The sequence below is a fragment of the Triticum urartu genome, chromosome 3, assembly GCF_003073215.2.
Source record: "Triticum urartu cultivar G1812 chromosome 3, Tu2.1, whole genome shotgun sequence".
NCBI classification, from domain to species: Eukaryota; Viridiplantae; Streptophyta; class Magnoliopsida; order Poales; family Poaceae; genus Triticum; species Triticum urartu.
In genome coordinates this window covers 624,063,194-624,075,327 of record NC_053024.1, presented here as the reverse complement: position 1 = coordinate 624,075,327, position 12,134 = coordinate 624,063,194, and the positions used below count along the sequence as shown (strand labels likewise).

At 43.7% G+C, this 12,134-nt stretch overlaps 1 protein-coding gene across 4 annotated transcripts; it reads right to left on the bottom strand.

The window, feature by feature from the left end:
* Positions 1–3,237: 3,237 nt before the first annotated feature.
* LOC125545433 lies at positions 3,238–11,946 on the bottom strand. 4 transcript variants are annotated; one of them, XM_048709365.1, is made up of 12 exons: positions 11,399–11,946; positions 10,545–10,851; positions 10,233–10,447; positions 9,923–10,132; positions 9,470–9,823; positions 9,156–9,374; positions 8,985–9,059; positions 8,836–8,913; positions 7,778–8,746; positions 7,434–7,671; positions 4,159–7,264; positions 3,238–3,512 (listed from the first exon to the last, which is right to left on the bottom strand). In XM_048709365.1, exon 11 carries the CDS (start codon positions 7,167–7,169, stop codon positions 5,580–5,582), a length of 1,590 nt encoding a protein of 529 aa, XP_048565322.1. In that variant the 5' UTR covers positions 7,170–7,264; positions 7,434–7,671; positions 7,778–8,746; positions 8,836–8,913; positions 8,985–9,059; positions 9,156–9,374; positions 9,470–9,823; positions 9,923–10,132; positions 10,233–10,447; positions 10,545–10,851; positions 11,399–11,946; the 3' UTR covers positions 3,238–3,512; positions 4,159–5,579. The 4 variants fall into 4 exon arrangements, 3 of the variants coding, with proteins under 3 accessions (XP_048565322.1, XP_048565323.1, XP_048565321.1); XM_048709366.1 differs by having other exon boundaries at positions 9,470–9,817; positions 9,923–10,128; XM_048709364.1 differs by having other exon boundaries at positions 9,470–9,817; positions 11,399–11,945.
* Between the last annotated feature and the right edge of the window lie 188 nt (positions 11,947–12,134).

The following is a 12,134-nucleotide window of genomic DNA, read 5'->3' as shown; positions in this document are numbered from 1 at the left end:
GTCGCAACCAGATGTTGGAGCCCAGGAGCCAGACGCCACCTTCGACGACGACTCCTACTACACCGGAGGTGCCTACTACTACGTGATGCCCGCTGACGACGACCAGGAGTAGTTAGGAGGATCCCAGGCAGGAGGCCTGCGCCTCTTTCGATCTGTATCCCAGTTTGTGCTAGCCTTCTTAAGGCAAACTTGTTTAACTTATGTCTGTACTCAGATATGGATGCTTCCGCTGACTCGTCTATGATCGAGCTCTTGTATTCGAGCCCTCGAGGCCCCTGGCTTGTAATATGATGCTTGTATGACTTTTTTTTATTTGTAGAGTTGTGTTGTGATATCTTCCCGTGAGTCCCTGATCTTGATCGTACACGTTTGCGTGTATGATTAGTGTACGATTAAATCTGGGGCGTCACAGCCGACCAACTTGTAGAACGGCAATTCCTGAAAACGGCGGTGGCCGGCGAGCAAGTGCTACATGGCGGGCTGTTCTAAACGGCGACTGAGACACGCCCTCGCTGCTTCCGAGGGAGACCACAACAGGCCCCTGGCTCACATGTCGCAGGGCACGAGAGGGCTCAGGAACTTCTCTACAGAAAATTAGCTTAGTTGCTTTCTTTAGTTAGTTGAGATCTGCACCTAGAGTTCATATCTCTGCTCAATTTCCCGCTTGTTTACTACGTAGTATTTATTTGGTCTATAGTCCGCTCGGCAAGTGTAAACAAATTGTATCGTGAATCTGAATTTTGTTACAACTGACCTACAAGTTCCATTACACAGGATCTCGCAGCCCCTAATTTCATTGAATCTGAAATTGATTACAAGAAGTTTGTTGAGGATTCAGATTGATTGGAAGAAGCTGATTGCGTGACAAAGTATCATCTGCAACTCTGAGAGGCATTAGTGATCCAATCCCGCTTCCAACTGACCATTGTTGCAAAGTCCAAATCAGCTTCACGCCTCGGCTGAGTCTCACGCCGGAGCATTTGTGCGCAGCTACCGGAGGTCATGCATAGCTTCTCCTAGTATGTACAGAAAATCACAGGGGTCTCCAGCGTCCAGCCCGATGGTCATCGACGTCCATGAGCGCCGGGTCTCCGGCGAGCTTCGGCGGTGATTTTTTTATGGAACTCCGGCGGTGATTTTTTTTTTGATATGGATTAGATCGGTTCGGAGGTAGGAGATGTAGTTGTACAACAAGATTAAGACTTGGCAGGGGGTTATCTGTCAAACACGTTTAAGTGGGGCTAAGGGAATCCCACCTCTCATATAATCTGTTCATTTTACATCTGATGGATAGGATGGAAAGTTTTCAGATTTTCACAGAAGAAGCGTTTTCACACGATACGTTGCCATATATATATATATATATATATATATATATATATATATATATATATATATATTCTTAAAAAAAGAGGGGAAGCAGAACCAAGTCAAGATGATATGGGTCGCCCCTTCTTCTTGCGCCAAAGATCTTACCATTTCCGAAGGAACTGGGGTATATATATATATATATATTGATTATATGAGCTTACCAGTGTTTGAGCCATGCGAGTTCTTGAACACGTCATCCACAACTGGCAATGCAACGGGAAAGTATGCGTAAAGTAAGAAAAAACAAATATACTAAAATGCAAGAATAATAGCATGGTGAGATAGAAAAAAATTAAAAAATTCTGGCCTAAACACAAAACTTCCTTAGGCCAGGATGCTTTGGACCATTTTTCGTTTCGATGTACAATTTCAAAAGCAAAAACAAAGATGGACAAACATGTCCATTTATATACATAGAGACATAACTGAAGAACAACGTATGAGTTGTTCTCTAGGAACAAGGATGCGCTTCTATACCTGTGGGAGATGGAACCAGGATAGAAAATGCTTGTGTCAACGGGCTAGACCCTACACATATATCAGATAGAAGAATTGAGAACCAAGATTTGACAAGGCATTTTATAACTGCCTTCGTGTTGTGAGAAAGATGATATCCAATAAAAAGTAATAAGTAAATTGCGTAGCAGTAAAGCATGGGATCAAACTGCAAATTCAACACCAGAGAACATGTCTTGCACAAACATTGGTTCAATGGCAATACAGAAAATCGCATCTATGTAATCATATACTCACATCGATGAGAGAAGTCAGCCATGTCTTTGGGGAAAACCGAAGGGACAAGGGAATTAAGAAGAGGAAGAGAAATCTTGTAATCTTGTCTAATTTGTTCGAGAAGATGGATGTGTTGAAGGGACGCGCTCAGATCCCTTGCGCGCTTATATGGCAGGAGAGCTTGGCGAAAGCGTGGCCTCGCTCGAGGGCATGCAATCCCGGTGACTGCGGCGGCTGACTGATTCTTGATTCTTACACGAACATTACGGCAGCGGACGAACGATCTCGTAACACCCGATGGGGCCAAAGTGGACCTGGCCCAACTACATAAAGCCATAAAAGAAAGGGCCAGCTGTTTGTTATTATTATTATATATTATATAAAAGAAAGGGCGCTAGTTGCATGGTGTATCCAACCAACAATTATCGTCTATTTGATGCAAAATACTACCAGTAATCCTTTCCTCTTATCAATGCTTTGCACATCCAGTTTAAGGCCATGCCGCTTTGTTGTTGATTTTCTTCTGCGCATGAGGATAACAGAAGGAGTTGCACCCAGTTGATGAAGACGGAGCGGCAGCATCAGCGTCCGCTGTTGACACCCGAAGCAACGCAACGACCAACAGAAGGATATTTGGCTATTTAGAATTGGTTGAAGAAAGGATGTTTGTGACTCCCAGGTTCTCTACTCCTGATATGAGTGGGGAGTGGACCTGGCGAGCAGCGTAAGTGAAAAATACAGTGGATTCTGAATTTCTATTTTTTGGTCTGTAGTAATGTACATCCAGCAAGCTGTCTTCAAGTTCTGGCACGACTGCTTAGCGAGCTTTTTTCAGGTCCAGAAAATTTTGCAAAATGCACATCATAACACGACCATGTGTGCGAAACCGTTCGGACAATTGATCGAATGAAAGGTTTGATTAACAATTTTCGAAATCCAAGCTTGTGTATCAAAATTGGCAATCAGGATGCTAGCCAGAGCCTCAAAATCATGCTCGAACAATATATGTAAAATATGTAGATACAAATGTCGTGCTGGGAGTAATCTTCTTTATTTTTGGTTATTCACTTCTGACAGAGGAAATGGCCAACATTCCAATACTTACTACATCGATACATGTACATTTATATAACAAAGTTTCTATTGAAGGAGAAAATATATATTAACCATAATTCTTAAATAAGAAAACAAAGTCCCCTGCATGCAAGCAGGGACAAATCTGAAAAATCAACCTTCTCCTATAAAAAGGAACTGAACAGAGGAATCAATAGAAGCCTGGGCCTTCTAAAAAATGATGTCATTACAAAGAAGCCAATGAGGACCAGAATAGGTAAAATGCTGCAGATCTGGTAGTGCCGAGAAATCTATAATATCCATACAGAATGCTTGAACTCTTGTGCATCTCCCCACTGCATGATGTACATCTTCATTAGTCGCAACACAGATCGACAGGTCTTGTCAGTCCAATACAGTAATTAGAAGCACCATATCACACTGAAACTTGCATCCACACTTCAGCAATATGAATTCAAAAATTCTAAACTTCCCTAAGGAGTCATGTGTGCAACTGCTCTGTATATTGCAAACTGGACATAAGATAAGATGGACCTTTTAAATTTGTATGTAGAGGTAGATTTAAAAAATGTTGGACTGACAAGAGCGGAAGTACGAATTTGCCTAAAAGAAAACCAACGTGGCAATGCTGCTACAGCAAATAATAAGTGTTACTGAGATAAGTGTTGGTCATAACAGGATAATTAGTGATTAATTCAGGAATCATAATCATGTAGGATGGAGCATGTGTGATCACAACAAAGGTTTTCAACCATGAATAAATGGGACTGCTCGGCTCACCAACAAATACTTAAGAGCTAAATTTGAACGATAAGATGTTTCGCAATGCAGCTTACAGAAGATGGCTTATGTATCCTGCCAACATGATGTGTAATGACGAAAATATGCATCTAGAAACACATATATGATGTTAGTTCTAAAAAGTATTACAAATACACGCCCAATAGTAGAAATCGACAACAATATTTATGGATGACAAACCTGAATCATCCCTCCAAAACATCTCTATACACAATGTTTTTGGTGCTTTTCCCTGTGGGATCTATGTCCTTATTTGGCTTGGCCAAAATCCTAGTGGTCTGCCTTGAAACTCCCCTTGACAGTGCAACATATAGCTGGCCATGTGAGAAGACGGGCTCAGGAAGGTAAATACCAATAGTTGGTAGAGTTTGCCCCTGGGCTTTGTTTATGGTCATTGCAAAACTCAAGCGAATCGGGAATTGTTTCCTCTTCAACTTGAAAGGAAGTGATATGTCTTCGGAGGGTGCCAAAGGAATCCTAGGTATGAACACTCTCTTTCCAGCATGTTGTCCACCAACAATCTCGGCATCTATTGCATTGTCTTGGAACGCTCTAATCATCAATCTTGTTCCGTTACATAGCCCATTGTGAGGATCGAGATTTCGGAGCAAAATGACAGGACAATTGACCTTGATTTTCAGAACATGCCGGGGCAAGCCATTTGGGGTGATCGAGTTTAGATAGTCAATTGGATAGTTATTGTGTGCATCATCATCGACGGAGTCAAAGCTATAGTATACCTTTTCTTGGCCAGGAAATTTGTCAATCATCTTTTCGTTCAAGTCGTCCACATGCTCATTCTTGTTAGAAAGGATAGCACGTGTGCTCATATAGGCTCCAGATGCAGCATTCTCATGCAGTGATGGGAAGACTTCTTCGATAAGCTTCTTTATCGATTCTTCTGTGGAAGTGTACCCTATCACAATGTCATCAGGAAGACGCACATAATCATCACCAATCGTCTCCTCCGTTCCATTCCCAATTCTTAGGAGATATTTGGAGAACCAGGGGTCAGTTTGTGCTCTCATATTACGCATCAGTCGTATTTTCTTAATCTTCTCCCATAGATAAGATCTCAGTAGTGTTGCGTCAGTGATCTGTGCTCTTGTCCCACGTGTCACCACAGGAAGGACCTGCCTAAAATCTCCTCCAAACACAACAACCTTCCCCCCAAAAGGCAAATCACTTCCCATGATATCTTGTAGTGACCTATCAAGTGCCTCTACTGCTTGACGCTTTGTCATGGCAACTTCATCCCATATTATCAACGATGCCCTACGAAGCAGCTCCGCAGTACCACTCTGCTTGGTGAAACTGCACATGCTGTTGTCTGTGAGCCTAATCGGTATTTTGAACCTGGAATGGGCGGTTCGTCCACCGGGCATGATCGATGCAGCTATACCAGATGTAGCAGTTGCAATAGCTATTTGTCCAAGCGAACGTACCCTAGCAAGAAGTGCTTTATACAGATAAGTTTTCCCCGTGCCACCTGGACCATCAACAAAGAATATTTGGCTCCTATTGTTGACCACGTGATCCAATATTTCATCAAATCCAGCTCGCTGCTCAGTGTTCAAAGAAGTAAACAAATCTAGATGATCTTAGTCCACACCGACTGACAATTCCTCCCGAACCTCTCTCAAGTTGTCGCTAGAATGATCGCCGTCTGTTTCAACCACCTCTGGAAGGCCGTAACTTTTAATATCCTTACCCATCGAATGAATCAAATCCCTGATGTCTCTAAGCACCATCTGCTCTAATGTTGCTTGGTTGGGCTGGATACGACGATAATCCTCAGTCATCACCTCCAGATGTTTGTCCCATAGTTCCTTGATGTTGGTCGCCTCGCAGAACACCAAAATAGTCGCAAAAAGCCTTCTTAGAGCAGAAGGCATCTGGAAAGTAGCAGCCTCAATCAGGCAGTCGTCAAGGGATTTGTCAGTCTCTATAAGGCCTCTCTGCTCACACGCTTCTCTAAAGGTCAAGCAAATCTTTCCATTTACAGTTTTCAAATCCTCATATGAAATTGCACCTCTAACATGATTTAGTAGCACCCTCAAGTAGTACCTCTCACCTTCAGCAGGGTTCGCATACACAATTCTACCAACTTGTCCGCGTCCCCTCTGTTTTCTTCTTTGCCACTTCTTTTTACCTTTAATCCATCTAAAGTATTCCGGGAACTCTTTGTACAAGAAATTCCGTGCATAAGGGTCCTCCTGGTTCATCTTGAAATATTGCGTCAGCATAGTTTTAGAAGACGGGCGTGTGATGACATCCTCTAGGTTATCAGACCCTTTGAATGCAACAGTATGCATATTGGGTAAGTGGAGCTGGAGTTGAAGAACAGCTGGCGAAACACCAAACATCGGGAAAGCACAAATCCTATAGATAGCCTCCGGTGGTGATATGAACCTTGCATCTCTATATTGCCGAATCTCATTTATTACACTATCATCATTTCCTGCAGAATCAACTGAGAAGGATGCACGATCATGTCCTTTGTAGATGTATTTGAAAAGATATTTAACAGCTTTGATGCTTGAGCAAGCTTCAACGTTGATGTGACAGTTATACCGCATAAGTAAACCAGGGTTGTAAGGGACCACCCATCTATTATCCAACACAGCACCCCTGACTTTTACGCGTCGGCCATCATCTCTCCTATAGATCGGATATGAGTCCTTTCCTTGTTGCGTAGCGGCACAAAACTGTCGAGGATAGTGAAAACGACATTCTCCATCTATCATGCAAGGACAATTTTTCTTGAGAGTACCACATGGTCCATGGAGCATATGTTTGATCACCAGAGCATGCAGTATAGGGTACTTGTCCTTGTCAGGAATCTCAGCCGATATGACTCTGTCATAACCATCAGGGTTTGTTAGCTTACTATCTGTGTCCATGATCAAAAGGAAGTGCTCATGTGGTAGCCCCCTTTTCTGAAACTCGGTAACATGAACATAAGCAGCAACCGTGCCAAAGTATTTTTTCTTGATCAAAAGATCTTTCATATCTCTCAACTTGGCCCTGTATACCCTAGCCACCAGGTCTGGGCGGTCTTGCGGTGTCTGCCCGGGTGCAAGGTTGGAAGTTATTTCCTCCCAGTACGGGTTGCAAGTCATCGTGACGAAGTAATCTGGTTTCCCAAATCGTTGCACAATAGCCATCGCATCAAGGAATCGCCGTTGCATATCTCTATCACCTCCAGGAAAAGTACGTGGAAGAATGATTCTCTTGCCAACATGAGAAGCACGTGTCTCGCCAACCTCAATGACATCAACAACACCTTAAGAAGTAAATGAATAAAAACATGTTTCTATGCAGGTCTAGTAAACCATATATCAAAAACACATAATGTCGAGGCAACATCAATTATTAAAAATATCACTATGGCAAAAATTGTTCAAACAATCATATTATCAAGTTATTGTTGATAGCACAATGGCAAACATTACCTGATAGAGTTCAGCGCATATGAGCTTCTGATTCTGAGGTTTTGAATAGAAATCAAGCCTCATAGTCTCCATCTTTATGTACATATCAACAGCCCACTGCTGGAGAAGGCGATGACCGAACAAGATGATGTTAAAAAGTCCTTTCCTAACCTGTAGCTTGAAAAACAATAGTACTCGCGTGCGCTGACAAATTTCCTGGACTCCACAACCCCATCTTCATCCTGGCTCTCGTTGTCATCTACAAGATGGTTGGTGAAAACAAACGATTAGCAAAGGCTGAAAATGAAAGATCAAAGAAAACCATTAACACACTACTTCTGATATTACAACAACCCTATAATTACCTGCTGGAACCTCACATCCTTCATCATGTGTGTCATCCTCGTTAGCCTGAGGAAGAGAAGGCGGTACCTCACCGGTGTCATCCTCACGGTTTGTTTGAACAGTAGCTAGTCCATCATACGGCATGAAACGGTTCCATCCTGTCTCCCCGCGGGGAAAAAATAATGGATACGCCAAAGGATCATAGCATCCATAGTATGCTCTGATATATACAGGACGGTCCCCTTTTCCATACACAATAACACTTCTATCAAAGGTGTTCTGTGGGTCACTCCCTTCAACCCACATCGCAGCCACCTGAGAAGTTGTAGGAGCATTGTACCTTCGCTGATCCAGTTTTATATCTGTGTTTAAAGAAATCCTATACTCTGCCAGGTTTGGAACAGAACCGATGCTCTTAAATATGTCCACATAGGGATTGTTGGCTAGTATCCGCAAAATCTTTCGTATGAGATTGATATCAAGATCTGGAGACCGCTTCACCCTATGCTCCAAGGTGTCATCTGTATCAAAAATGTACAACTACAAATGCCTAGGTCCTTGACCAGCAGGTACCAAATGGTCTAGACGGTGATACAACTGACCATGCGCACGGAATGTGTATATCCCAGTCCTGGCCGCGCTGCTAACCTGATGGTCAAGGGTGACTCCAAGACTTGTGAAGGAGAAGTGTGAGTTAAAATACCGAATGTGTTGTCTAAAATATTTTGCATCATCATCATCTTGACTTGTAAACAACCGTTGCAACTCTTGAGGAACATCTGGGATAAATAATTTGACCTTTCCTTTTCTGCAACAGAAGGCTGGACCCTCATATTGGAATCTCATTGCTCCACAGTAGTCGCAGTCACTCACTGTCTTCAAAACATGATGCCTCTTCGGTAGTTTTTTGTAGATATTGTCATAAGGGTCATCATTCTGTATACCCAAATCAGCAGTAGCTGTCACTCTATATGACTCGAAGTGATGACCTACAAAGTCATGGACAAGAATGACAGTGATGTGCAAAGTAATAAGAGTATGCAACAGAAATGTAACTGAAATTTGTTGTACAACCCACCCTGTGCAGTAAATATCCTGCATTCTTCGTCATCATCATCGTATAGTATATCTTCCCCATGCATGTCGTCGAAGCAGTCTAGGAGCATAATGGCGAATGAACGGAAGTCATATTAAGTAATACTGGACAAACAAATATGAACATTATACCTTCCATTTCAGTAGTGGGTTGAATTGGCTCAAAAATTCCAGATACTTCGAACTCTTCCTCGGTGTGGATGGCATCTGGGATACATATAAAGCGGTACAATGAAAGTGGTTTAAATGGTTTGGGTCAACAACCTTAAGTCTATACCAGAAGGCATATATACGATGAATTACCAGAAGGCATGCATGTCATCGGTATGGAAGGTGTACTTGGTGAGTGTGTTTTTGATCCATCGGCGGCATCAGTAGTGTTAGATTGGTTGTGTAATGGTCCAGTATGCCATCGTGCTATCTTATATGCACGATTCCGACACAACACAACCTCTTTGTCATGCGTTGGCATGTTTGCATATTGTTCCCTCATACGACGTCGTTTTTTCTCAGAAGATGCATCTGGCAAGATACATGTACAGGGAAATTAGGTAGATGTACTCGGAAAGGACATGCAATCAACATATACGACGAAATTAGTTTGGGTGAGTACACACCTTTCGTTTCACTGGACTGTCCAGATATAAAACTTCTGGGCAGAAATCTTTCTTGTCCTTGCATGTCATGTATATGTTGAACGTGCACTGTACCTTGCTGGCAATTCAGATTAGCTCATTGGTAATTCAGATTAGTGTGCATCCAATCATTATCATCATCATCCTCCGTGTTTAGCATACCACCATCGTATTTAGTAATATTACCAAGCGAAACATCGTCATGGAGAGTCGCATTTTGTTTTTCCTGCCGGGACATCCTACGCTTCTTCCGGTATTCTTCTTTTTTATCTTCAGATAGTCTAGCAAACCAACCATGACCACTTTGTTTCTTGTGTCCCACCGTACAAGCTGCAACTTGAAGATAAGAAAATCAGTGAGAGATCACATAGATTACATTTTCGATTGGTGCAGACACACTCGAAGGCAATGAATAACACAGATATGAGATATTACGTGTGGAAACTTGAGGAGCAGGGAATTGAGATACATCAACACCCAAACTTTTTGTTGCAGCTTTCTTTTCTAGTCGGGCTATCCAGAGCTTCTCTAGGTGTTCCGCTTTCTTCTCTTGGGACAGACGGGAATACCACCCATGTCCACTTTGATTTTTGCATGTCTCTATAGGTTGATGATCAGTAGTACCGGAGGCTGCTGCTGTACTTACTTTCCATATGGCAAAATTGAGGAATGAAAGAGACAAAATATATGATTACATCGTCTGACAGCCAAGGCAATGAATATATAGCAGATAGGGGAATGTTACCTGTGGAAAACTGAGTGGCAGGGGATTGAGGTACATCAACATTCACACTTTTTTCTATAGCTTTCTTTTCTAGTCGGGCCATACGGAGCTTCTCCAGGTGCTCTGATTTCTTCTCTTGGGACATACGGGCATACCACCCCCACCTTGTTTTTTGCATTGAACATTGCTATCTGCAGGTTGATGAGCAGTACTCCCAGAGCTTGCAGGTGTACTCACTATACATGGCAAAAAAGAGTGAAGGAAACAGAACAATCATGACTACATCCTCCATGAAGCAATGAAGAAGTAAAGTTCCGGAGGTAAGGAATGTACCATATTTGTGTGTGTTGGTTATATTGCTGAATGGTGTACGTTCCGGAGACAGAATAGAAGGATGGTCTTGAGATAGTTGCTGACATTTCACAGCAATAAGAGTTGCAGCCTTCTTGTCAGCACGTGCCTGACGCCGCTTCTCGAGGTATTCAGCCTTTTTATCGTCAGACATCCGTGCATACCATCCTTGTTTGCCTTGATTGCCCTGCGCCTTCTTATCATCATCCATGTGATTATTATCCCCGGTCAGCTCTGCCCAAAGGGAGCGAGGCGGCTCTTGTAAGATGCCCAAAGTGGCCACGATTAGCTGATTGCGAGGGAGAAGAACAAAATCAGTATAACGTGAGGAATAACTATTTTGCATAGATGCTTGAGGTGTGAGGAAGAACAAAATCAGTATAACGTGATCAATGCAAATCACCGATGGAAGATGTTTTTAAACTGGCTTTTCGGCGGAGATGAATCATGTAGTCCATATATAGTTGTACTAATTCACCGAGTCTGCTTTCTAAACTAATAATGCTAATTTGTTTGGGTATAGATTATGGAACACCCACAAAATGTTATGCTAATAAAGTGCAAGAGGCCAATATTGCGTACAGCATGACGATCCTAATCACATGGATATTCTTACAAGATAGAGGCCTTGGTTAGTATGCATTATTTCCCTTAATAAATTATTAGACCAGCCCTATTTGTTATGACACTCGACAAAAAAAGTGCAAACATGTTACATGTATATCTGGATTCCTGTACTTATAGAGATGAAAGAACGCAGAGATGAAAGACCTGCTGCGTGTTTGAAGGCGGAGATGTGAATGGACGCCTTTCAGGTTATGTAGGAGGCAGCGTACCAGACGGTCGTCGAGGCGATGTAGAAGGCGCCGTCCCCGCCTGGCCTAGGAGTAGGCGTCGTCCCCGAGTGCGGCCCGAGCAGGTGTTGTAGGAGGTGGTGGGTGCGGGCGACGTCGGGGAGGTGCTGCGGCTCGGTGTGATGGGGGCGAGGCCGTGACAGTGCGGCGACGGAGAGGATTGGGGCGGAGCGGAGCGGCGTCGTGAAGGCACCGCGACGGAGAGGAGCGGGGCGGTGTCGTCGCCGACGGCGTGAAGGGAGCGAGGCGGCGTCGTCGCGGACGGCGTGAAGGCGCGGCGTACGGAGGGGATTGGGGCGGAGCAAGGCGGGGCGCGGCATACGGAGGGGATCAGGGCGGAGCGGAGCGGCGTCGTGAAGGCACCGCGACGGAGAGGAGCGGGGCGGCGTCGTCGCCGACGGCGTGAAGGGAGCGAGGCGGCGTCGTCGCGGACGGCGTGAAGGCGCGGCTTACGGAGGGGATTGGGGCGGAGCAAGGCGGCGGCGTCCAGGCGGTGTAGGGAGGCAGTTTAGTATTTCCTTTCTATCGTTAGATGAGAAAGGAAAGGGATCAAGGAGAGAAAGGAATGTCCAACGCTAGTGCTAAACGTGTTTAATCGCTCACCATCGGGAGAATTAAGGCCGTTGGATTAACGCAAATAGATGGTCAAGATGTATTGCATCTGCCCCTTTGATCTTTTTATATTGATATAGATATAGATATAGATATAGATATAGAA